Source organism: Apteryx rowi, unplaced genomic scaffold (assembly GCF_003343035.1).
Source record: "Apteryx rowi isolate R43461 unplaced genomic scaffold, aptRow1 scaffold_192, whole genome shotgun sequence".
Classification (NCBI taxonomy): Eukaryota; Metazoa; Chordata; class Aves; order Apterygiformes; family Apterygidae; genus Apteryx; species Apteryx rowi.
Genome location: NW_020448219.1, coordinates 588,381 through 615,116, shown reverse-complemented (window position 1 = coordinate 615,116; position 26,736 = coordinate 588,381). Strand labels below are relative to the sequence as shown.

At 38.4% G+C, this 26,736-nt stretch overlaps 1 protein-coding gene across 1 annotated transcript; it reads left to right on the top strand.

Annotated features, from left to right (window-relative positions):
- Positions 1-7: 7 nt before the first annotated feature.
- SNX18 (sorting nexin 18) lies at positions 8-23,233 on the top strand (the record flags this gene model as incomplete). Its single annotated transcript, XM_026062707.1, has 2 exons — positions 8-1,235; positions 20,257-23,233. Coding segments are annotated over 2 exons (1,482 nt in total), but the record flags the coding sequence as incomplete, so codon positions are not given.
- Positions 23,234-26,736: the final 3,503 nt, after the last annotated feature.

The window sequence follows — 26,736 nt, the reverse complement described above, 5'->3', positions numbered from 1 at the left end:
CTGCCCCTTCCCGCCGGCGCCCTACGGCGGCTCCTACCAGCCCAGCCAGGGCAGCGATGACGACTGGGACGATGACTGGGACGACAGCTCCACGGTGGCGGACGAGCCCGGCGCCCTGGGCAGCTCCTACCCCGACTACGAGGCGGCGGGCGGCGGCGGCGCCTCCGGCCGCTACCGCCTGTCGACGCGGTCCGAGCTGTCGCTGGGGTCCCGCGGCGGCGGCGGCCACCTGCCCGGCCACCCGCACCCGCCCGGTGGCGGCGCCGCCAAGAGCTCCGCCACGGTGAGCCGCAACCTCAACCGCTTCTCCACCTTCGTCAAGTCCGGCGGCGAGGCCTTCGTGCTGGGCGAGGCGTCGGGCTTCGTGAAGGACGGGGACAAGCTGTGCGTGGTGCTGGGCCCCCGGGGCCCCGAGTGGCAGGAGAACCCCTACCCCTTCCAGTGCTCCATTGAAGACCCCACCAAGCAGACCAAGTTCAAGGGCATGAAGAGCTACATTGCCTACAAGCTGGTGCCCAGCCACACGGGGCAGCAGGTGCACCGCCGCTACAAGCACTTCGACTGGCTCTACGGGCGCCTGGCCGAGAAGTTCCCCGTCATTTCYGTGCCCCACTTACCTGAGAAGCAGGCCACTGGACGCTTCGAGGAGGACTTCATCTCCAAACGCCGCAAAGGCCTGGCCTGGTGGATGGACCACATGTGCAGCCACCCTGTACTGGCCCAGTGCGATGCCTTCCAGCACTTCCTCACCTGTCCGAGCACAGATGAGAAGGCCTGGAAGCAAGGCAAGCGCAAGGCTGAGAAAGATGAGATGGTGGGTGCCAACTTTTTCCTGACTATCAGTGTCCCCGCTGGCCCTGGGGCTGGCCTGGACTTGCAGGAGGTGGAAAGCCAGGTGGATGGCTTCAAAGCCTTCACGAAGAAGATGGATGAGAGTGCTCTGCAGCTCAATCACACGGCCAATGAGTTTGCCCGCAAACAAGTCACTGGTTTCAAGAAGGAATACCAGAAGGTAGGGCACTCCTTTAAGTGCCTCAGTCAGGCCTTTGAGCTGGACCAGCAGGCCTTTTCGGCTGGCCTCAACCAAGCCATAGCCTTCACTGGGGAAGCCTACGATGCCATAGGGGACCTCTTTGCAGATCAGCCCCGACAGGATCTAGATCCTGTGATGGACTTGTTAGCTCTGTATCAGGGGCATTTGGCCAACTTCCCAGACATCATCCACGTCCAGAAAGGTAACACCCTTATGTGTCTTCTGAAATGATGAAGTTTTACATATTAGTGGTATGCACACAGATGGAGGAACCAGGGRATGAATTTTTTCTGTGTCTGGCTTGCTGGGCTTGGGCTAAATCTTTCAGTGTTTATTCAGGTAAACTGATGCTAAAAATACAAAAAACACAACAGTGACAATTTTCRTTCTGTACCAAAGGCTTAAATTTTGTTAGATATTAAATATGAAGTAATCTGAAGATACTCCAGTTGCCCATCTCGTTTGAGGTTTAGCCTCATAACATTGTGTTATGTGCATTTTGCAGTGTAAGACATTCAGATGAGGTGTTTAAAGCAGCTGGCTTTTGTCTGTTTGGCCATGCGCTAAACTCTTTTAAGGCCTTTGTAAGGATAATAGTCTGCCGCAGTGTTCTAAGTAGGAGTTGTTCATCCTCTTATTATCATAGAAAGGTGTCGCTCATCTGTTAACCTTGCTGCTGTTAACCTTTCTGACTGAAACAATTTCTCAGGTTCTGATTGCTGTTTGTATGGCACTTTGTGATCCTTTGGAGAGAAAGCATCTCCAGTAATGAAAGAATCATCTGCTATGTAACTAGTGACATTTGTTCAGATAAGTAGACGTTTGTAATGCTAAATAAGTGTAGGTGATTTTGCTGCTGCGAAGTTAACACTCTTCATATATCCCTTCGCTGTTATATTCCTTATCTATGATTTTCAACTTCAATATCAGATGTATGTAGGGGTTCTAGCTGTGAAGGTGACCGAGCGTCAGCATCAGCATCACATATGCTGTACAGAAAATGGTGTGTTTAATAGTTATAAAACAAAGAAAATACATGAGCTTCTTYTCTGGAAATTTTTGAAAAAAGCCAGCTTTCAGAAAGTCTACATTATTGCTGGGAAAATCTGAGGAGCTAGAGGTGGTAGAGAGTGCAAAGTAAAGTGCCAAATTTGTTGTTATGTAATAAAGTATTTTTGTCATAAAGAATTATATACATCAAATTCAGATTTTCATTCTCCTGTAGAATCTTGAGAACGGAGTGAAAACTTTGACAATTGTAATGTTTTTTTGAAGAGAAAAGGGGAACGTGTAACCTAACCTTTGAGTTGTTCTTTTAGCTGGTGTGGCATTGTTTTCTGATAGCAACTTTCAAATATTTTGATTTTGGAGAGAAGGGTGACCTTGGCAATATCTCATGTTTAGCAGAAGAGAATTTTAAAGTGAGGTGTCAACTAATAGATTATTTATAATCTGGGAAAAATTAAAGGGAAGGATTTTTATTAGGTGCAGTAAAACAGCAGATAGTATATACTATTTAAATAATATATCTTAAAGCTTTAAGACTATATAGAATTCTTCCTGTAGTACTTTTGGAGACTTTACTTTGAGAAGAAGATTGGGAATAAGAACATATGTGGTTGACTCAACCGGTATTTCCTTCAACTTGTATGTCTTTGCTTCCTCTTTAGTTCTGTTTTAGTTTGCACTTATTGGTAAGATTTGCCTTGATGAAGATAAGTTGGGGAAAGTTCTTCTAAATGAGCTTCCGCTAGAGAAATGCATGAGCGTAGCACACAAGTAGAGTAGATTTTGTGGCAGAATGCTGTTCTGAAATTGCTTGAAGAAATGTACAGTGAGTCTGTGTACATGTATTAATGTTTCAGCACCTCTAGGCTAACACTTTCTTCAGTCAAGTATTATCCCTGGTACTTATTTGTGTTCAGAAAATGACATAGGCTTGAGAGATCTACTTGGTCTCTTAAATGTCCATATTCATCATAGGAATAGGGTTAGAGCTAGGTTACTTTTTTTTGCTTCCTATTCTTCCTCTTCTTCTTCTTTTTTTACAAAACAGACAAACTGGAAGAAAATTGAGGGGAATATCATTTTTTTTTCCTCCAGGATATTSCTGTTTTACTACTCTTAAGAGCTACTAGTAACAAGGTATAACTTTTCAATTCCAAATGGTAAACTTCAGCTGAAAATATGAACTGTTTATTTGCTGTTCTTACAACGTAATAGAATTCTTTTAAATTTACAATCTGGGAAGGTTGCCAGTATTTGAGAATTATTGTTATTTCTGTAGACCAAACAAAAATCTGTTGGTGATAATAGATCGTCTGAAAAACAGAGTTCAAGTGTCTTTCAGTGTTTTATTTTCTAGTGTACAACTTCATATAATAAAATGACCCAAAAGCACCCTTAGAGGTAGTAGAAATAGTGGCCTGGTTGACATATTGCTAAAATGGGCACGGCTTGTAAAAAGATGAACTCTGAAGCTATGAGTACTTCTCCATTTTTTTTCTACATAGTGCAAATGCATTGTCCATTTGGGATGAAAAGCCCGGTTCTTTTCTACACTGCATTTCTACATTCCACTCATCCTGAGAAACACCAAAAAATAAGGGTAGCTGTGCCCAAAATGTACCCAAATCTGTGGGTGGGATGTTAGACTGCCTTGTTTTGTTATGGGTTTGCTCTGCTGCAGGTAGTTGGACAGCTGCTTAATGTGATTTGAGATTTGAGATTAGACGTAAGGACTCCTTTTTGAATCAAGATTAAAATCTGAGTAATATACAAGTTGGTTCAAGTTTGTTTTGTGGTATGAATTGAGAAGTCTGCACGTGTGGGGTTTTTGAATAATTTCTGCAACATTTCTTCTGCAAAAAGAATGCCAAAGAATCTCTGAGCTGGAGACAAAAGTTTTACACATTTTGGGCATTATCTATTCTCCTAGAATTATAAACCAGAAGCACAAAGCCCACTGTTGCTTTGTCCATATAATGGCAGGAATGTGTGTTAACCATTGTGCTTTTAATTCTTCTGGGGTGCAGGTTTTTCCGCCTCTTGTGTTGAGGACATCATACATGATCTGAAATGTTTGGAAAGGGATTGGCATTTTGGTCAATTATATAAACATAATAACCAGTAGACTGTGGGTATATTTTCAAACTGTTTCTGGTCTTATGTTTACTGTAAATATTTTATGAAGTGGCAATAATTTCAATAGGAAATTTCTAAAGATTCACCTATTTCTGCCTTCTTTATGATATTGAGTACCCAGTGTTTAAGGAATTTTTTGAGGTGATAAAAAGTTAAGGTTCCTGCTCCAGAAGAGGCAAAAGAAGGATTTGAACTTTGTTGTCACACAGTCCAGTTGAGTACCAAAGTGGCTGTGCTTTGTGAGAGGCCTTATCTGGTATTGTGTGCACTCCAGTCCAGATCTGAGAAGATCCGTTGGATTGAGCCCTACAAGTGATTCCCAACAGTTGAGTTGGGAATCCCACATTTCCATCTGGAAATACTTCATTTGAGAGTCTCATTGAGACTGGCACCAAGCATTTCAGTTCCAAGACATGGATACTGTGAAAAACAGCTGTTTTATAGGTTTTACTTTGAAAACTGAGCACTTGGGGGAAAAAATGGCTTCTGTAAGGACAGCAGCAGAGTGGTAGCTCTGAGCATCTAAGCACTCAAAAACCTTTATGAATCTAGCCCTCAACGCCTCTTAGGGAAATGCTTCTAAAATGCTTACATGAAAGTATTCTTGTGCATACCTGTGTTTTCTGGAATGGAAGACCCAAATATATTAGACGGAAATATACTTGTACTTAGTTTTCTTTGGCCTCTGGCAAACATTTGTTGAAGAGGAGGATTAAGTTCAGTAGGCTAAAACTAAGCTACACTTTTGTTTGTCATTTTCTTTTGCAGAAGTGGTGTATCATCCAAGAAATACTAGATTAAATTGTTTAAGTTTGACAAGAAAAGCAGAATCCCATCTCCATTTGTAATGGAGAGTGCCTTTTTTTGTGTTACTGAGGTCTACTCGTGGAAATTCCCTAGGCATTCTTGGCAGAATAGTTTCTAAATGTTAATTGCTAGGGCTTCACTCTACTGATGAGATCTTCTGATTTCCATAATCTGTAACATAAAATGCTCATTGCAGGCCCATGCAAGCACAGGTTCAGAAAACTTGTGCACATATGAGAATTTGAGGTAATATATGCTAGTATTGTAGTTCATGCTTGTCTGTGGCTGGCTAGTTTTGATATTTGCTTGGTTGGAGTGGAGAAGTGATTTTTTTCTTCTTTTCAGTTATATTTGAGGAGTTACTGAGGTCTCTTATGATTTCTGAAAGTGGAAGAAATACTGATTAACTTAATGCTTCATCTCTGCTTTCCAGAATCCTTGTCTTATCATTATGATATTAATGCTAATAAACTTCAGTTAYGATTTTTGCAAAACAGATTTGAGAAAGTGGTCTAAATGTTTTCTAAGATGTAGGCAACAATTGACTTCCTCTACACTCCAAGGTTTAAAAGAATTATTAAAAAAAAAAAAAGACAGAATGATCCTTTTACTTCTTGATCACTGTTTCAGAAAAGTAAAATAAGGCAAATAGTCTTATTTATCTGAAGCAAACTTAATTCTGGACGTTGGCTTTAAAGAATGTCCAGAGTTTGTTTTTAGACTACCTTACAAAATTATAGCTGAAAACACATTCCAGCTGGTAGTGTGTCAAAATTTCAAGCATCGGTGCAACCCAGCCCTGAACACCAGTGAAACCTGGAGCTCTTTATAACATTTTCAGTGATTCTTGTGGGGAAAGAAGAGGGGTATGTGTGTTCATGAATGAGTTAGACTGCTCAAAATTCATACCTAAAATGTAAGAGCAGGGCTTTTCTCTCTTGCTTCCTTTCTAGCCTCCTAAATTTGTTGTGCACTCATGTTCTCTCCATCCCTCATTTTTTGCTTTTTTCCCTCCCCTTTCCTCCCTCCCCCTTTTTTTACTTTGGCCTCAAATACATATACTTTGCATGGGGTTCAACTCAGCTAAATTTACTGTCTAAAAGCTAGGTATGTAATCTTAGCCAGATGACCGCTATAGTCAGTAAAAAGAGATGGGTACCTACGTTTCATCTGTTTAAGGACTTTGATGAGCAGGGATGGATTACTCCAGGATGCTTGTTGTATTTCTTGCCCTCTCAGCTTCCCATCGCTGTTGCAGGGATGATGTACTGTTTGTCTACTTGCTACTGAAATGCCCAATAGCGCGTTCAGGTTACCAGTGAAGGTAACCTGAAGGTAACTGAGACTTTCAGATGGCTAAACTGTGAGAGCATCCCCATATTTAGCAGCTTTAATAAATTATAGCTTCCCTGGGGGTAAGTGTGTGTAAATCACACAAAGAACAACAATGAGTAAGACTAAAATTGGGCAATGGCCTTATCTGAAAAAGATTAAACAGTAAGAAAAATTTGAGCTTCTATGTCCTGTCTGCATGAAGAAAACCTAAAAGATGCATGGGTTTCCTTAAAGTACATGTTTTCCCTTTTTCCCCTTCCCCCCCACAATCTCTCCTTAGCTTAGTTTTCTGAGGGAACAAGATTCATGCAGTCATGATGCGTTTCTGGGTCCTATTACCTTTTGGAACACGTTAGCAGATTTCATACACATTTGATGAGGGAGAGAGTTTTCATAGATGATAAAACCCGAGTGAATTTTTCAAAGACAGGCAGCTTAGCAGAGGAAGGATATAACTGTTCCTCTCGTAGGACAGATCACGTGCATTACTGCACACCAGAGAGTCCATTCAGACTGCCCATATAAATACTAACTGGCTGGAAATGTTTTGGTCAGAGCTCATGCCTTTAGTTTTGATCACAGGAAATACAGTTCTCAGCTCTTGTAAGAACAAGTACTTCTTTTAAGTACTTGTTCACCATAGGCATTAAGGCTCTGTCTATTGCATAAACCTTGTGAACAACTAGAGAGTATAGGACAGTGCAGATATTAAGGAAGTAAAAATGATTTCCCTAGAAAGAGGAAGTAATTTTTATTTCAAAGACTATTTAATACTTTTTCAGCGTGAAGTTTATGAAGAAGCTGAGATCCACTGTCCTGCTCTTATGATTGAGAGAACTCCAGGTCATGCTAAAAAAAATTCCATCCGAACAGGGAAGGCAAGAATTGGTAGACTGAAAACGGAAAGTAACGTCTGGAACTCTTTCAAGTCTTTGAAAGCACATTATCRAAAACAAACAAGCTGGCCAATTTTTTTTATTTTGCAAGTCACCTTTGAAACAAGGACATGTTCCAACCTTTCCAACATCTTTCCATGATTTTACTGTTAGATTCTGTGTTTGAACAGTTAAAATGCCAAGTTAATATGTGCAGACTGTATAAACCTATCCAGCTGGTACCTTACTTACTTTAAATTGCCTAGTTCAAATAGCACAGTATTCAAAGTTCTAATAAAAAAATTAAATTACATTTGGCTTAGCCCCCAAAACATTAGTCTTATCAACAGACTAGAGCAAATAAATGGCAAACGCTTTCTACACAGTCTGTTAATATCTTTCATGAAGGTCATGATGATTTAAACAAAAAAAACAACATAGTGGAAAGTGCATTTAAAATTTTGGAGTGAATGTTTCCAGAAATTGGTCATGGAGGGCATACATTTAAATTATCTTTTCAGATCTTGTCAAGGACTTTGCGTTGTTCTCATAGCAGAGCATGGAAAAGTGATGACTTTAGCCTTTGTTTTAGGTAGTAATGTGTCATGTGTGGACAACTTCTATAATCATGATGAACTAAACTACCCTTTTTAATGCCCCCATACAGTTCTTTCRTAACAACATGAAAAGCAGATAAATACTATTATTGAGAAGTTGGCATTGCATTTTGGCCCATGGGCAAAGAGCAGCTTGGTATTCTAGTTTTTTCAAACTTTAAATCGTTATATGCATGAATGGCTATGCCAGCTAGCTTACAGTATACTGAAGAAAGACCCAGTCTACCAAATTTCATGGTAATCACACCGCATTTTCCAATTGCTTGCAGTTCTAGAAAGGCTCAAATGCAGTCTCTTTCTCCTTGAAAGGCAGACAATTCTCTTCTGCCTTTATTATACTGTAATATTATTTTATATTATATAATTTATAATCTCTATATAGCATTATAATGTTTTATAACATTGTAATGTTCACATGCTTTTATAATACTATAAAATATATTTTAACTGGTCCCGTTGATGTTGTTTTACCTTAGATATTTTTATTACAGCAAGGATTCTACTTCTTGTTGTCCCTCCTCAGATACTGCAGTGTTCAGAGTTCCAAGAGAGAGCATTTAAAGGGCATTAGGGAAAAAGTGGAGCAGTATCTGCATTTCTTTCACTATGTAAATTTTTGGATCTTGACTCTTTTCATATAAATTTATATAGAAGTTATGCCTATGCATATTATATTTGCTCCTCTTCTGCTTAGGAGAGTAGTGGAGCTAAGCAGATGACAGTGGACAAACAAATGCCGTAAATTGTGCACTCTTTGCTTCCTTCAACCTATGCAGGGAACAGCATCCAAAAGCAGCTCTTTCACAGCATCTCAGTAAAGTAGGGGTGTATGAGTAGGTGGACTCTCCATTTGTACTTGCTTCTTTTGATGATGGGATAGCAGTGTCTTCTGCTGTGTTACCTGTCTTCTCCTGTCTGTCTACACCTGGTGAATCTCAAGAAGATTTTGAAGAATCTTTCATTTGATGTAATGGTGGTTACATTCATTTTGGCGATGACTTCTATTCATCTTCTGTAGATCTGGAGGAGGCATTTCTGCTCATATGCTGTTAACCAGTTTTACTGAAAATTAATTCATATCATGCATGCACAGCCTCATTTCTGATTTAGGTGGTTTCTTGAAGTAGGCATTATGAACATGGCATTTATAAAAGCTGTTAAAAGTCTGTAGCATCATTCCAACAGAAAAGTACCTGTTCTTAACATCCTGAATGGGAGGAACTAATGTTCAGAACAGCCTATGGCATTTAAACTGTAATAGACCAACTTAAATTCAGGAAGAACAAAGATTTATTATAAAAGCCAGTTGAGCCTAAGAAGAGACAAAATGTTGCCATTACAAATGAATAGATTTGCATTCTGATTGTATAGACATACTCACCTCCTTCCTCTTCTTTCTCCAAGTGTTTCTATCATAGGAGGCAGGAGAAGATATGAAAGAAAACATAACATGTTTACCAGAGGCAGAGGCCGGTCTGTTTAGTGCCACACTTAAATGTAAACTAGTAAGAAGTACTTAAAATTACTGAAAATTTTCATCTTGGTACTTCTACAAATTGCACTGGCTTAAATTTTCAGGAGTATCCACCCTGAAACAGTTCAGCATGACATGATTTTCAAATGACAAATGTACTGTATTTCTAACAAATAGGCACAAATACTGCATTTCTGATACCCAGACCTAATTTAAGTTTCACCCCCTTCTGTACCCCCAGTCTGTAGCATCAGCTAAAGTGTTGTCAGAGATAAACTCCTTAAGTTGTGCATGTGAGTGCTGAGGAGTACAGGCTCTCCTAGCATTGGACAAAACTAGCATTATCTAATGTTTGCCTCTCGGGCTGTGATGCAAAATGATGTGTTTATGATCATGGAAAACAATATACGTAACCTAGCTGGACTATGGGTCTTTTGTTATTCTGTTCATTTTTAGGAGATCAAATTATTCCTGAGAGGCCCTCCCTTCAGACATCACTGTAGGTACACATAAAGTCAGTAGAATTACTCATTAATACAGGTCAAACGTGCTGTAGTGGCTAGCGTAAGGCAGTTTGTTTGCTGAAAGCACCGTCTGTATCCAGGACACCTAAAGATAGATGTTTATTTTAAAATCACTGYATTTGAAGTTTGAATGGAAAACTTCCAACTGATTTTGCACTGTTTTCACATGTGGTTATGCAGCAGTATAGGGTTTTTTTGTTTTGTTAATGGGGTTATGCTGCGCAGTAGGTGAAATAGGCTGATAATTCTGTAGAATTTCTTTCATTATTTTGACATCTTGCTCTCACATACAATCATTAGCTGCTTTACAGGCAAACTATGGCTTGTTGCTTGCATAGCATTGTGATTAACCTAGCGATACATTCTTATTGGAGGTGCTGCATGCCAAAACTGGTAGATTTATCTTTGGGACTTTAGAGCTGAAATGTACATTGCCAGTGTGTTAATTTAAATATTTTTCAGCAGCATAAGCATTTTGGAGTCTCAGAACATGTAGAGGTCTGATAAAAGTCTTTGTAGCTCTGGAAAAATAAATTGGCCAAGAACGCTCTTCTTATGTGTATGCACAGCAGCTTGCTGTTGTAGGCACAATGCATCTGATGAGATTTAAAGTGTGGGATTATAAGAAAAATGGGATTGCAGTTAAACGTATACAGTATTCATTAACACTGATAGTTCTTTAAAGTTGGGTGCCATTTGACCCTGCATTCTAGCACCATCATTAATCAGTTATATATGAATTAAATTAATATCTTTGTTAAAATGAGTAAATGTGATTAGAACTTGTCAAGTTTCTGTAATCTCTGGCAAAGGCTGTTTTATTTATTCCTGATCTCTGGATTGTCTAGATTAGAAAGTGATTTTATTCTGGACTGGAGAATACATCTTTCAGAAAAAGCTTTCAGTGGGCTTTGCAAGAGGATAACTGGAAGCATAAACAATTCTACCTAACATTAATCATTCAGCAGTCAATCAATGTTAACCTAAATGTTAGCAGAGCACTATAATTAGGAGTGTAGATTTTTAGGATAGTATTATTTTATTCTAATAGTGTTCTGAGCATTCAGAAAGAAATAAGAAATAAAGTTTTTTAATTGCTGTAGTATTTTACAATAACTGCTGTTGTATTTTTAATTGCTGCAGATTCTAAAAACATTATAGCCATTTTCACATATCTATTTAAAAAAATCCTGTATATACTAAAGAAGGTACAGTTTCATTTATTTTATTTTTGTATTTCAAACTTACTTTCGTTCTGAAAAATAGAACTTTTTTAAAATAGGAGAACATCATCACTGAATTAGAAATCCTGGTTTTGAAAATTCTATTTTGTTGGCATTTTCAGAAGAGACAAATCACTACTACTTTTCATCTTTGATGTTGAAGATCACTTGTTTTTTTTCTGTTTAAAACTCTATAACCAGATTTTAGAGTAGTGAGTCGTTCTTTCTTTAGTTACTGTGCTGATACTTTTTCACTATGATATTTCTCTTATACAGTTAAGTCTCTACTAGGGAAGCCTTCTGTTTTTAATTTCAGGAAAATTCCCATTATGCTGCTTTCCTTTCTATATATTAGCCAAAAATGCAAAGAATTTGCAGAATCTTAACTTGACGTAGGCTTGTTCGATTAATCTTTGCTTGTTGCATTCTTTGCAATCATCTGTCAACACAGTGAAATCTCCATTCTGTTACATGCAATTTTATAGTTTTACTTTGAATTGGGAGAGAGATGTTGTTTTTTTTCTTTTTTGGGCAGGGGAGGAAGAGATTGGTCCAGCAGTACAACTAACCAAAACTAATATATTTTTATATTGACGCTTTCCTGTTCTACTCCAGCTTCAGTTCTGGTCACTTTGAAGTACTGCACATTACAGTTAATACATGTGAAATTTCACAATAGCATATGAATTAGCTAACATTTTCGTATAGCGAAGTTGAGTAGAACATAAGTCTAGGACTTGTTTGTTGATTAAATCTGATTTGGGATATTTGTTAGTACTGAGCAGCGTGATGATCATCAGCAAAATAATTGATGTACTTTTCAATTGTTGATGCTACTTATGGACTATTACATAGCTTTTTGAAAAAAATTAGGACTAGTTCTGTTTTAGGAAGCTTCTAGTTCCCTCCCTGTAGAATATAGCAGAAAACACAGCCTTGAGTTTGCTATTCTACTTAGTACAGTTTTATCGAAACCACAAGGACTAGAAATATCTTGGGTTTTTTCCTTATAAATGGTTTGAAATTCCTAATGTAGCCRTTAGTAACATGGGCAGAGGTCACTTAAATTCTTGTGCTAACTGTGGAATGCAATGTATTTGTTCCTCCAGAAATAATTTGAAATTCCTGATGATAAGTAGCAGACTATGATTGAGGAAAACCTACCCTCTGGTTTCTAAAATCTCTTTTACAAAGAATGTTCTTGACGTTTAAGGATGGCCAAAAATCAGAGTTTGCTTTTAGGGGAAGACGACACTTAAATTCTAATGATTGGAGGAATGCATTGCACAGAAGAGTTCAGGGTATGATTTCACATTACATATAGTCTGGTGTGGTGGTTCTGCTACTTCCCTTGCACTGGATCTAATAATTGTGTAGCCATGGGCTGAGTCAGATCAAATAGCTAAGCCATTGATAAAACTAAGCCACCATCTCCTTCCCCTCCAGGCCAAATGCAGTTTTTTATTGGATCAATCATCTGAGTCATCCTGTAACAACATCTTTGCTAGATATGGTGTCGGTGGGAGGGCCATGTAGACTGGCTTGTTTTGGCAGCAGTCTGCAGTTACACTGGATTAGAGATAATGTTGTTTCTGCCTCAGATGTTTTTTTGAGAATGACAGTAAATCAAAACTGTGGCTATGTGCACATGGGCTACACAGGGTTTGCCTCTTAAATTTTAAGCAAAGAGTTGTGGTTAAATACTCCCAGCATTAGATTCCTTGATAAGGAAAGAGTAAACATATTTCTAATTACATTTCTGCTTTTGTACCCTTTTGTATAACTCACCAAAAGCAATGTACTGAATATGTTGTTTTCTCCCTTCTTTTTAGAGCTGGTGTCTTATATTAGAGCTGGTCTCTCAAAATAAAGGTAAAGCAAAGGGAGTCATTGGAGTTCAAAGTTCTCCCTTAAATATTGAGTAGCATGTTTTAAAAGACACACCACAGAAGCCTACAGTTAGGCCTGTGTATTTAAAATATTTAATATGAGGAATAGCTTAATGGCATGGAAATGCAAGTTATTTTACTTCCTTGTAAGAAGTARTGCACCAGATTTTATTTTGTAGTTTGCTGACTGTGCAAAGATAAAAATTATTTATTACACAGGTAGTTTTATTTTCTCAAGATTTCTCAGTCGTAACTGTTGAAAGATATTCTTTGTTAAACCTTGAGTTTCTTTAAAGAACACAATGTTTTCTGACTCTAATTTAGTTCCCTTGTGAGGGAGCAGTCTTTCAGAGGAACCTTTGTACTTTGACACAAATTCCTGGGGGAGGCTGCCTTACTGAAGCTTATTGGCTAGGGTGCCTCAAAGGAGGCATTGAAGAGGGTGGTGTTCTTGGTTTTGCCACGCTTTCCACTGATACAAAGGCCAGAGCAATCACCCTCCTCAGGCTTTTTCCAGTCTGTCATTTACGGCTACTGTCTTTTTCTGCATCTTTTATGAATGTCTCTTAGGTTGTTAAAAGTTGGTGCACCAGCATGTTTGGAGCAACTGATTGCCGCGTGTCACCTTTCCATCATTTGGAAGCACTGCTGCTTCTTGCCCACTGTGCGAGTAGTGACTCCGGCAGCGTGTCAGGCAGCAAACACGTCCCTGCTGAAGCCAGCTAGTGAAAGACAAAGAGCTGTCATGTGAGACGCAGGCTGTACTGTTCGGCTGGCACTCAACTTACTTCACTCCTCCTCCCACCCTCCCTTCCCCAAGTGCCATTAATAATGTATTTCAGAAATTTTTTGTAATATATCTGGGGGAACTGCAGGACTAACTTCCCCCTTTTTTCTCCCATGTCTTCTTTCATTCCCTTTGCAGTTATTTTGAAATCTGTAACTCGGGGTGTAAATAATAATAAAAACATGGGTATTTGATGAAAGAAATAGTGTTATAATATTCATAATAGTTTTACATATATTTCTCTTATCTGACTATTAGTGAAAGAAATCTATTTGCTCTGTTTTAGCACAATTCATCACCAAAGTGAAAGAAGTACTTGAGTAACTGCAGTCATAAAAGCATTAGATTATAGGGTCTTAAAAATTAACTTGTTGGCTTTTACAAGCTAGGTGAGTTTTGAAGTTCAGTGTTTTGGACTGAGATACTGAAGATGTTGCTGTATTCGTGACTTAATGGGTGACTGAATTGCAGACCTGTGTGACTTCAAAGGATACTTGCTACTGTTGCACTATCTTTTAGAGGAGATGTTGAGCTCACTCATTTGTGTTTGGGCCCATATTCCTCCCCATATGCAATATTGCAGTCAAATCACTGCTGTTGCAGCAGTTTCTCAGATGTATTTCAGAAAAGAATGATACAGTTGTAAACAGTATCACTCATTACTGCTTTTGTTTTTTAAGACTCTAGCAAGCCCAGCCATGGAACAGATGTCCCTTGTGCTGCACACTGTACAAATACAGAGCAAAAAGGGGCTTTTGCCATAATGAATTTCCTAGCTCTAGGCTTGTCTTTATTTGAATAACTAACTTAAGAGGCAGCTGAGGTCTTGCTCTTGACTGCTGTATGTAAAGCTCCAAAGCTGATGTTCAGGTGGACATGCAGCAGTGTGAAATTAGTACACTTCTAAAAGTTACTACCGTTATTTGGCTATTGATTGCTCATACTGGCAGGTGCAGGGGAGATTTGGCTTTGAGTGAGAGGCAGGAGTTGGGTGAAGAGCAGTTGTGGTTGCAGGTCTTTGTGAGCTGAGCCCCGTGACATTTGCTTTCCTGTCACGTTGCGGGCTGCAACTCGGGCTTGTGACATCCCCACTGAACATGTGAAGAACCAGTGCAGGGTTACTGCTGGTCGACTGATCATATCCTGCAACTGGATGCGATCCATTCCACATGCATAAAGGAGAGCATGGACACATATGCGTCTGCATGAGTTTGCATGTTCATATGCATACTTACAGTGCAGGGGAAAAGCGAGTACAAGCTCAAGAACAGATTCAAACCCACGCTTAGTTAACTGTTCACACAATCTTAAAGCATTTGTGGTAGTAATAAAACTGCACGTTGTAGGAAAATGCATTGTTTAACCCAAATCTGAGAGCTCTCAAGTTCAGGATTTCTTTTTTTTTTAAGATATTTGACTGTTTCTGCCTCATTGCAGTCTCATATGTTCACAAGGCCTGCCAGTTTATTGGCTCAATACACTTTTTTTTCCCCTGATAACTCCTCAACGCCTATTTAAGTTGCCATTCATATTGTGTATTTCACCGCTTGGAAGTATTTTTTTTATTTCAGGAATTTTATGTTGTCCATGTCTTCTTGGCTGCTAGCATCGTATTATAAATGTCCCCTATTAAATGTATTTATATAATTTTGCATTGTCTAATTGCATACATCAAAACAAGCACGGAAACCTATGTGTTTCTCTTAAGCCTTTAACAGTATTCAGTGAGCATCAGAGTCTGTTTAACATCAGGCTTTGGACAATGAAAAACAACGTTCGCATCTGCTTCCCCACCTTTAAAAACAGAAATTGATATAGCGCAGCTTTTTGAGCATTTTTGATCCAGGCCCTCTTTGCTGCTTGAAAGCTAGTCCTAATTAGTGGAACCGGATCTCCTAAGAGTCTTTTCTGTTGGACTGGAAGCTTTAAATGCATAGGCAATTTTTTACAGAATCCTTAGAGCTGGAATTAAAATATGCACACACGCACGCACCCATGCACACTCACACACACACACTCACACACGTGTATTCCATCACTCTTGGAACAGTGCGTTCTTGGATATTTATGCCAGACATGTATTTAGCAGATTTCCTTAAACTAATATGCATTGGGAGGAGGCTCCTTCTGTTTCTTTCCCTTAAAATGTGTTTCAGCTTTTTCTAGGGATACCATAATTTTCCTTGAAATAGGTCTTGCTCTTTTGGTTGTCCAAACCGRTATTTGATAAATTAGGATCCTTAAAATCAGAAACCAGCGGTGTAGTTCGGCCAGAGGGGGGTTTGGGCAGCTTCAGCAGCCTGAGAGGGCAGCAGCAGGGCTGGAATGGAGGGTGAGGGGGAGGTGTCAAGGGGAGGGTGAGGAGTTTGGCGCTTCGGAGGAATATAGGGATTTGGGGCAGAGCCAGCAGTGAAGACTTTGGGTTGGGTGCTGAGGGCAATGGATAGATTAGTGGGGGTGAGGGGAAAATGGGTGGGGGGTGAGGTTTTGTGGTATATAGGCTGTGGTGAGAAGGGTTAGAAGTTGTGGGTCAGGAGGCGTTAGGGGTTACCATGGGACACTTACCCCCCCCCCCCAGACGTCTCTGACTAATACCTTCATTTCAGGCAGGGATGCACATGAGGAACTACTCTCTTTGCCCCTCTTCCCTCGCCCTGTCCTTCTCCCCTCTTTTGCAATTAGAAACATGTGACCTGCTGAGGCTTTAAAAACAGGTCTTTAATTTTTCTGTAATTTTAAAATTATTTGACCTGCGCTCTCTAAAACTTCTAATTCTCCCAGTTTTGAAGAAACCAGGGTTGCAAATCACTGCTGTAAGGGAGAAACAACAATGTATCAGTGTCACAAGCCTCAAACAATCCTGCACTTGCAGGTGCCTGGGTTGTTGCACCCTTGAAGGTAAAGAATCTCTGTTGAGGCTCAAAGCTTTGCTCGTATAGATTCAAATAAAAGGGATGTGGACTACAGAGATATATTCTGAGAAAATTTGAGATGACAGATGTTATGTTATTGTTAGTAAAGCTATTTGCAAAGCTGTGCAAACTAACAACACTTTTTGCCAAGCCATATTAAAATAGATGCTGAGCAAATTACAAATGGCATTTTAGAACAAATGATTTAGTTTGCCTTTTAAAATATGATAAATGGGGGGGGGTTTCTGTGTGTTTTGGGAATTTTTTTTTTTACCCTAAAAATAAGCCAAAATTTTTCCTCTGTTACTTTAACATAGTTTCACTAATAATTCAACACTGAATTCAGAGGTACTTCAAAAAGCAATCAAATTCATGCTTAAGCATAAGTATAAAGTCATGTCACACATTGCTGACCTCCAGTTGTAACCTATCTAGATTTTAAAGGAAGTTCYGTTGTAGTATCAGCATGAATCTGTATACATTAACACAACAGTATTAATGGTTGCAAGTTTTGCCCCTGGATTCCTTTTCCTAATTATATATCTTTTCTTTAATGCCAGAAAAAGGCATAACACATAATATTTCTACTATGGAGAGTTTTCATGTTTGTTAATGTATAGTTTTTATAGATGTAAAATAATTCAAAGATTTTACAGGCCAAAAAGTTTAATTATGCTTTCAGCTGCTGATGCTGTAAATTCCAGTATTTTTTTTCCAGTTTGGTCATCTTAGAAATAACATTTAAAGCTGTTTCCCCACATCAGAACTAAAGAGTTGTCATATTTATTTAATCAATTCCAGCTGGCTTCCAGTAAGTCCCAAATTTCAGTTTTTCACAGTTTTGCATGGATTCCTGCAATGCAAACAAAATGTAGAGAAAATTTTTACTAAGACCGTTTTTGTTTGTCGAAAGAAGTGTCCTTGAACAAGTGGGAGTTAACGGAGATTTTTCAGATCACGCTCTGCCTCACAGACTCCTTGCTCTTTAAAGGAGAAAATAGAGATCTTCTGGCACAGACTTGCGTCCTGCCTCTTGCTGTGCTGCATGTGGAAAGGTTTTTCAGTGGTGTTTTTTTGGGCCAGGCCGGAGATGATGAGGTCAGTGGGCTGCAGCAGCCGGTGGCAGGCGCTAGGTGCCATGTGGGAAGGTGCGGCTGAGTCAGGCCGAGCCGGCCGCAGCGCCTGCCCTCGGCCTCTCTAGCTGCTCGGTGCGCTGCCTTTGGCAGCCAGGACTCAGTCTTCGCTTTATGCTTCTTTTGTTGGTAATGTTACTGCCACAGTTTAAAAAAAAAAAAATAAGGGGGCGGGGGTCCATATGGTCTTTCTGCAAGTACGTCACCACAGAGAGGAATTTCTTAAGCTCTTGGCTGAGAGCTTAYACCGGGACTGCAAACAGAGAAGTTGCCACGTAGAGTGCAGCCTAAATGCAAATGATGGAGAAAAAGAACATGAGTTTGAGAGTAGAGAAGTACTGATAACAGAGAGTATATTTTCCAAGTGTTGGTTATTAAAACAAAAGAAAAACAACCCAGCTGTGCCCAATTAAAAAGTAATTGGTAGATATTTAATGAAGAGAACTCGTGCATGCTTCTCTGATATTAGGAATTCCAGCTTTTATTTATAAGACACAGCCCCTACTCTGGTACAAAAATGAAACAAACTTTGCTCCCCAAGTCTACCAAATCATCTGGTATTTAACTTGGCTCCAGCATGAGTATACATTTATCCTCAGTTCTAACTCGTTCCCTGGTGAGACGTTAAAGACAGGACGAAAGATGACACGCACTACCTAGTGGCACGCCAAAGGCCTTGGACTGGAAGGCCCTGCGCAGTGCCTGCGCTGCCCGCCTGCCTGCCTGCACTGCTGCGTGCAGCAAGCCCCACAGTAGCTGCGCGCGGGGCCGTGTTCCGCTGCAGCAATCGAAACTGCAGAGTTTGTGTGTCAGGGTGCTTGCGGAAGGAGTATCCAAAATGACATATTAAACAGGCACAGCAAGGAAAGAATGGAAAATAATATTACTGTTGACTGGCTGTATTCTTACTGTTTAATACTTTTTACTACATATGTGGTTTCAGGCTGACAAAATTTCTCTCCCAGCAGATAGATGGGAGATTGTCCCCCTTAAAGATATATAGGCAGAGGCTTCTCTGTTAGCTTGCTRACTAGTTTCTGCTGACGGTAGGGCGCACAGAAAAGCATTTCTTCAAGGAAATGTAAAGGGAGTCCTGTCAGTGAACTGTAGTCACTTGTGTGATACAAAATGTAATATGAAAGGACAGAGTTATTTAAGACATTAAAAATAGGTGAAGAAACAAGTAACTTAAGTGTGATCATAAAGGCTGTGAAAAATGTCATGAGACTAAAATTTTGTGAGAAGATAAAAGCTATGTTGGTATGACTGTCTTGAGTTATATAAATAAAATATATATGTAATATTTATGCAGTTCCTAATTTGGGGAAACTGAGTCCACGAAAATGAATGCCTAGGACACATCTTAGTATTCTATGTCAGTATTTGAGCCTGGTTTTGGCACTCTTCTGTTTTTGTAAGATGTGTGTGCTTTAATTAGCTATTTGGAGGAGGAGGAAGGCTATCAGTTCTTTTGCTCTGTTTTCCTTCTAGCTCCTACAGGACTGTTTTATCTCCACCTAGACTTCCACAACTTTAAAATAAGCTTCTAGATTCTGTAGTACTAAGGGACTAATTTCGGGGTGTCTGTAATATAAGAGCACAATGCCAGATTTGTCAGATTTTGCGTATTCAGATCTCAATTTGATGTCTCACATTATTGAAAGTCAGATTTCTGTATGAGGTTATTTTTATGGTGTTTACGTAGGCTTAAATCCATCTGACTAGTTTTCTAGTGCTTTGATTTTTTCCACTGCTAGTATATTTATCAGTCATTCTCTAAAGGACACCATCTGATTTTTAAGACTGTGAAATAGAAATGTTTTTCCTTTACTAGCTTTTGCAAGCTAGATCTTTAAAAAAATCTGGGTTCCCTGTTCTGTGATTTTTCACTCCGAAAAAGCTTTTATTGCTTTCCAACATTAATGTTAAGATCTTTTAGAGTGTATTGATATCAGTAAAAACCCATGACTACAACTGAGATCTGCAAAGTCTTCAGGGTCATACTCTTCACTCTGTTCTGGTAAACTGAAGTCCTGGACAAGTCAGTTTTACAGTTGCTCTCTGTTTTATGTTCCATGGCATCATCATTCAGCCTTCATATAGTTAAAATGTAATTTGAGTGACTTCTCTTTTACAAGCCTGTTTTATCTGTTAAACCTTACTTGCTTATATGTCACCTTTTTGTCAACTCTTTATGTTTTCCTACAAAAAATTTATGAATGTGATTTAGGTTTTTTACATATTCTTGGGAAATGTAATATTTGACAGCTAATCTAATTAACAGCTAATTATCTGTACAGCTAATCATTGTTCTGGATTTTTTCCAAACATAATATCCAGAATGGTGAAATTTTTATGCTACTGATTTTAATACTGTAGTTGTGAAAACAGCTTAGTGTATATATATGTGTGTGTGTGTGTATATTAAACCACTTGTTAAAATATAGTAGTCAAGTCCACATTGTCCTTACAGTTCAACTGTTTTATTTTGTTCTTTACACAGGAGCCCTTACCAAAGTAAAGGAGAGCAAGCGGCATGTGGAAGAAGGGAAGATGGAGCTTCAAAAAGCTGAGGGCATTCAAGAACGCTGTAACATTATTTCTTTTGCAACCCTAGCAGAAATTAATCATTTTCACAAAATTCGTGTGAGGGACTTTAAATCACAGATGCAACATTTCTTGCAACAGCAAATACTCTTTTTTCAAAAAGTGACACAAAAGTTAGAAGAAGCTCTTCACAAGTATGACAGTGTTTAATCTCTGAACTTTGATCTGTGAACTTCCTCAATATGCAAATGACTTCAGCAGCAGAGCAAACGTTGCTGCTGTTAAAGAAATATTGCCAGTGGTAGATGGTGGTACAAGGATGGGTTTGTGTTCACCTGGAATCCCAGTTTAATCTGATTATGTAGAAAGGAAACAGTTATATGGCTATGTAGTAGAAACAGTACCACGCATTGTAACTAAGTTATACTGTGTATGCCGACACTACCATTGTAACTTTTTTGAAATAATGAGTATACTATTTGCCTTATTGCTTTTTGAAGTATGGTATTTTAGTGCATACTTTGTAGACCTCAGAACCCTTTGGGTCTTTAAGGAAGCTGGCTAGAGAAAAGCCTGCTTCAGATGCCTTTTTACTCTCCTAGATGTGGATTTCCTAAATTCAAACAATTCTCTGTTTACAGACTCCTACTAGAGCAGCTATGTGATTCTGTGCCTTTAGACTCTATTTTTCCTTTTTTAGTAAGTCACATTTTTATGATTGAATGAATGAAGGGTTGATGCCTATGACAGGAACTGATTATGAAACCTCATATTGACTGGAAAAAATCAGCTGCCATCTAGTTTGCACAGCAAGTTCTGTCTTTCAACAAGCGTTGGCTCAAAAAGGAGAATTTAATTCACACTTTCCCTGAAAATGGAGACTACTTGTTACATGTACTAGGATGTTAAGCACATATACAAAAATACAACACCACTAAATCCCCTTTCCTGAAAGAATTTTATATTGAGAGGTTTTGTGATACAAAACGTTAGTGTGAGTGAAAATTTGAAGGGCTAGCCTAATAGAAAATGATGTTTATCAAGGGGATATGAATGCAAGCTACGTGGTTAAAACATTTTTTTAAGTTTGAAATGATCTGCTAATTGTTCAGTTGCTGATTCAGTTTAATTTCGGACTTGCATCTACATTGCCAGTTGACTGAATTGAGACTCCACTGTGATTCATTAGTTTACTAAGTTACAGATTTTCAGGGATGTTCAGTAACATAAATGATCTGAAATCAGTCTTGACTGAACTGACTTGGAAAACAGGTGGCATTTCTATGTTCATAACACTCAAGAATTAACAATTGTCTTAATTTTTGTATAAATATTTTGACAAGCAGGGTGCATTTATATATACGTAAACACTATCTTTTTAAAGAGTTTTCTGACTTATTTCCCTTGAATTAAGTCTGAAGTTTGTGTTTAACCTATTGGTTCCCTTCTTATAGGTCAGTATGAGAGAGAGTTTTTATTTATCCTGTCTTTTTTCTCTTAAACAAAAATAACAAAACCTTCTAAGGAAGCAAAACGTTTACTTTTTTGTTCTTAATTAAATTAATCACAGGTAGCTTTCACAAACAAAAGCCTGGAAAATGAAGTTAAGTGATAGTTACGTTTAAGTACGAATCATTCCTCACCTGTATTTCAGAAATGTACAGCTCTGCCACTAGATCATGTCAGTTTTTCTAGCTTAACCCCACACCACTGTTTTAAAGGAATAAATTTAAGAATGTAGTTTTGTTTTTAAGATTCATCCCAAAATGCTTTGAGATTGCTGTTTTGAGCATTTTGCATACAGCAGTGCTGCTAATGTGTACCCAAGGAAAAAATACAAAGTGATGAAGTGGAAAAAACAGTATTTGTAAAAGAAAGGACAATCAGTGAGGAAAGAAACCATTTGCAAGCTATTAAAAGAATGTTGCAAAAAACAACACGGTGGAAATAAAATATGGACCATGGTCCTAGAGCTGACTTGCTCTTTGTTTTCCTCATGATGTCTCATTCTACATTCAAAACTCACCACTTCCCGTAATAGTTCTTCCCATATAGTACTTCAACTTCCCGTACATAGTTTAGTTATTTGAGATAGTGATGAGGTAGTTCTGAGCTGAGTTCCATGGCTTGTGTTTGCTTAAGCCAGGTATTGTTTTATTCAATATCTTTGCAGTAATTAGGTCAGACTACAATCAAATTCATTCTACACAGAGGTGTTAAGGCCTGTTCAGAAATTGATCTTGGTCCAGTTGAAGTATTTTAGGAGGTTAGTATTAATGAAATGTACATGTCCAGGGGAAATTAAGCTGTGATATGTATACATACAGCATTATCAGACAGGTACAGTTTTCCCAAATAAACTGTCATGGCCTTCACCTTACTTTCTCATTCGTCAATTTTTGGTGTGGCGTTTTAAATTTGTTAAATGTGATGTACAAAAAAAGCTTGACTGGAATCCTGGATCTGAATTGCTTCAGAGTTTGAAAAGATTCAAATCTGCATCCATATGAGCAGTCTTCCTTTCTTTCCCCACTCATTATAGGGAGTCAGAGTTAAACTGGGATAGGAAGCCTGAACCCCATTAGTTCTTACAGCAGTATGTGGGAACTATAGTTTTAATTTTATTTGGAACAAGTATTATGTTGGCCACTCATGACTGACTGACTACTGGATGGCATGGTCAGAGGTCCAAATATACTCTGCAGTAAGGTGAATGTAAATCACATGGCACTCTGAATGCATCAAATGAAATTTAACAAGACTCTTGTAAAATCAGTAAATGGGGAGAGCAAATTAGCTCCATAGCTTAATGTTAAACTCCTTTGTTTTATACCATTCCTGTAACTTGTTTTAGATGCTTAACAGTTTTTGCATTGATGATAATAAGTATCTGGTATACTTGTTGGGGAGGCAGGGAGGATGAACTCTTGAAAGCTGCAGGGAGGACCCACTGAGGTACTGGTTTCTGTGAAAGTGTTGAATCCAATGGAAAACTGTAGAATAAACACGTAAGTGGAATATATCTACTTAAAATGACCAGCAAGTGGAGTGTGAATGTCTCTATCTAAATTGTAGTTTCTAGATTTAAAAAATTAACAACCTGCTAAAATGATTAGATCAATTTGTTCCCTAGCCCTTTTGTTGTATTATGATTGCAAAGAAGACAGTTGCCTCTTTTTATGACTTGTGTATGTTTTTTAGTTTCTCTCTACCAGCATCAGGATCAAATGGCATGGTACACTTGATTTAGGAGTGTATCATGGACAACTCAGCTTAGAGAGATCAGTAGGAAAGTTATGTGATGATGCAACAACACTCAAGCACCAACAGAATTTCAGAAAATTTTCAAAATGTCGCATATAAAATTGATACACTTTTAGAAAATGTTAATGAACTGCATACACATACATGTGCACATATATTATTTTATGAGGCACGGGTATCTTTGTGGTGAATTCCAAGATTTTATTTGCAGTAGCTCATTATTTCGCCAGACCTTCTCTGTTCCAGCTAATATCTTCCATGCTGGTTGTCTTCTCCAGCCTGAATTCTTCCGGGAAACTTAAATGAGAGTTGTTCTGCTATTTCCAAGAATGACGTCAGAAAATATGTTTTGTTTTTTTTTCTTAAATTCTTTAAATGGTTGTGTTGAAAAGCTCTAGTTCTTTCATACTTTGGAACAAGGACTTGAAATCTGGCAGAATTTTTACCTTTTGCATCCTGTGATATGCCTCCTGCACTTCCCATGAAAATTCTTCTAAGTTACTTCCAAGTACTTCCAAGTTAAACTACAGCTTCTCCAGCCCTACTGTGCTGAAGTTTGATGTATAAATTTTCTGTAGCTTCTGTTTGCTGCAGGCAGGTTCTGGTCTTGATCAGCTGCAGCTAGGTGAGATTTTTCTGTAATTGTTTTTCCCTTCGTCCAGAAGTGGCAGAACCTCCCAGACCAGAAACTGAGCAAAGAAGCTCTCTGTAGGTCCTGGTGTTGCTCCTGTTTGTACACAGCCATAAGAGGAAAGAACAAGCTGTCTGAAGTGGGGACTGACAGCTGAAACAAGGAGGAGGACCGCATGGGGACAAAGATCAGAAAAGGGCTGGAACAGAGACCCTTTGACTACAAAAGCCTGTTCCTCTAATATCGGACTAGACCTTGGGCTTCCAAAGCGTCAGTGTCCTTTTGCTGTCACTAAATAGCTCTAATAAATGATGCAAAATGGATAACTTAAATTCCTCTAGTGGTAAGGATGGCAACTTTTTGTTTCATTATCGATTGCTTTCTTTGCTCAAGGATCAAAGGTCTGGTATGGCAGCTAAAAGGTATTAAACTTGCTGATGAACTGTAGATTTAAGGACTGGCGGAGACAGTGTAATGCAGCTCTGTGATGTAGTTTTATGGGTGTCAGCAGAGCTCCTTGTGCTGTATTATCTGGGTATTTTGGCGGGGGAGCAAGGGAAGAGCGAATTGATTTAGGAAGTTATGCACAAGGAGAGATGGTGTTAAAGAATACTAAGGTTGACTGTTTAGTTAAAAAAGCTAGGAAATCTCAGAATTAAAGTTGCTGGTATAACTACCATATCAAGGCATATCATGATACATGGTCACATACTGTTTTTCCACCAATTCCCTGCCTGCTTCAGTGCACAGGCTATACAGAGGTCTACTAGTTAACTAGCATTTGTCAGTGAGGGTGTTGTCTGTGTAATGCTTACTTCATTTACTGCATCAGCTGGACTGTACCTAGCGAGAAAGAAGGGCAGTGTACAGACCAGAGGGATCTCGATCAGCTTGTTGAGTGGTGCTCAGAGAACTAGAGTCTGTCCCTGCCTCTACCCAAGTTCTTCTGTGCAGTATAAGCCACACAAAATAAATAATTTGCATTAAGAGCATACTCTTCATTTTATGTAGGCTTGAGTTAAGACTCAGTACCCAATTTGAAGAAGTACTGGACATTCACAGTTTTGGTGAAGGCTACGGAAGTTCTGCTTTGAACAGCTACAAAATGCAAAGTTCTCTGAAAAAAGTAGGAATTCATTATTTTAAGTTGACCACCACATATTATAGCACACTTCTAATCTATCAGATGCAAAAGGGGAATAATAAAACCAGCTCATCTTGCTGGAATGTTGTGACTATAAACTCCTTAAACAGAGTTTTCAGACATTGCATTATTAAGGTTAAAAAAAAAAAAACACTCATAAGGAAATTAATACTCTGTCTTACAAAGGAGGCATGAATATTATTTGGGAAATAAAGCGTGGGGCCATGTGTAGAGCAATGAAGCAAAACAAGCCTCTGGAGAGGGCTCACTCTGTTACTATTCATTCAGTGGACTGAAAGGGATGAAGGAAAAAAAGAAAAATCATATCTGATTGTGTGATTGGAGCCCATTCATGAGATATATTCACAAAGAAGCTAAAATAAGTTGCCTGGTCTACTTTAATTCTGACATTTCCTAATTTTTGAGGTACTGTTTTTGTAGTTTAGTAATTTTTCAATGTAATACAATACAGTATACTAGCTACTATGCATTAAAACATGAATTGTGTAATTATACAAGTGATGTAATTTCAGCATATTTCAGACTTGCAGTCAGTGGCAGAGCTCAGGCATGCATTCAATTAATTTCAATACAAAATACTGTTAGATATAGTAAAAAAAATTCTAATTTTCTAAAGTTAAAAGACATTTCCAGTACTGACTTTCTGATAGACTTGACACTTTGCAACTACTTTTAAGACTAAGCACTTAATTTTGTTCCTCTTTGAAATCTAGGGTAATTTATTTCACCTGACTCTGCTAGGAGGAATATCAGGCTCTGTGAGTCTAAATTACATCCTTTTGTCAATCCTGGCAACATTCAGTCTATAGTGATTTCCTTTTCTAATTTATAGTTTCCTTTTTCTAATTTATAGTTTAATCTAAGCTCCAAAATTTTAAAGATCCCTGTCAAAAAGAGCTTTTCTATAACTTTAATAAAAATTTACTCCTTCTATTTTAGGGAATATGAAATTATATAAAAAAAAGAATCTGAAGGAACATTTTTTTCAATGTTTTTATTTTTAAATAGCATTTTCCAAGGAGCAAACATTTTCTGTCAGAAGATAAAATCAGGAATTTTTAATTTCAGTCTTTTTTCTCTTTTGATCTGCATAATTGACATTGACAGCTATTTTTTTATTGACAAAAAATGCTGTGTGTGAGGAGAATAACACAAATACACACATAATAAAAAGAAATATATGAGGTAGTATAAAGTTTCATTCATAATGAGTTAGAGTGGCTATATTTCTCACACTTGGTATTAGTTTTCTTCATGGTTTTTTTTTAAGATTTTCCTTTTGGGGGGAAAAAAAAAGGTCTGTTTTTTCATTAAAAATTGTATGAGAAAAGTAGGCACCCCTACCCCCTTTTTTAAGCACTAACTCACAAATCAGA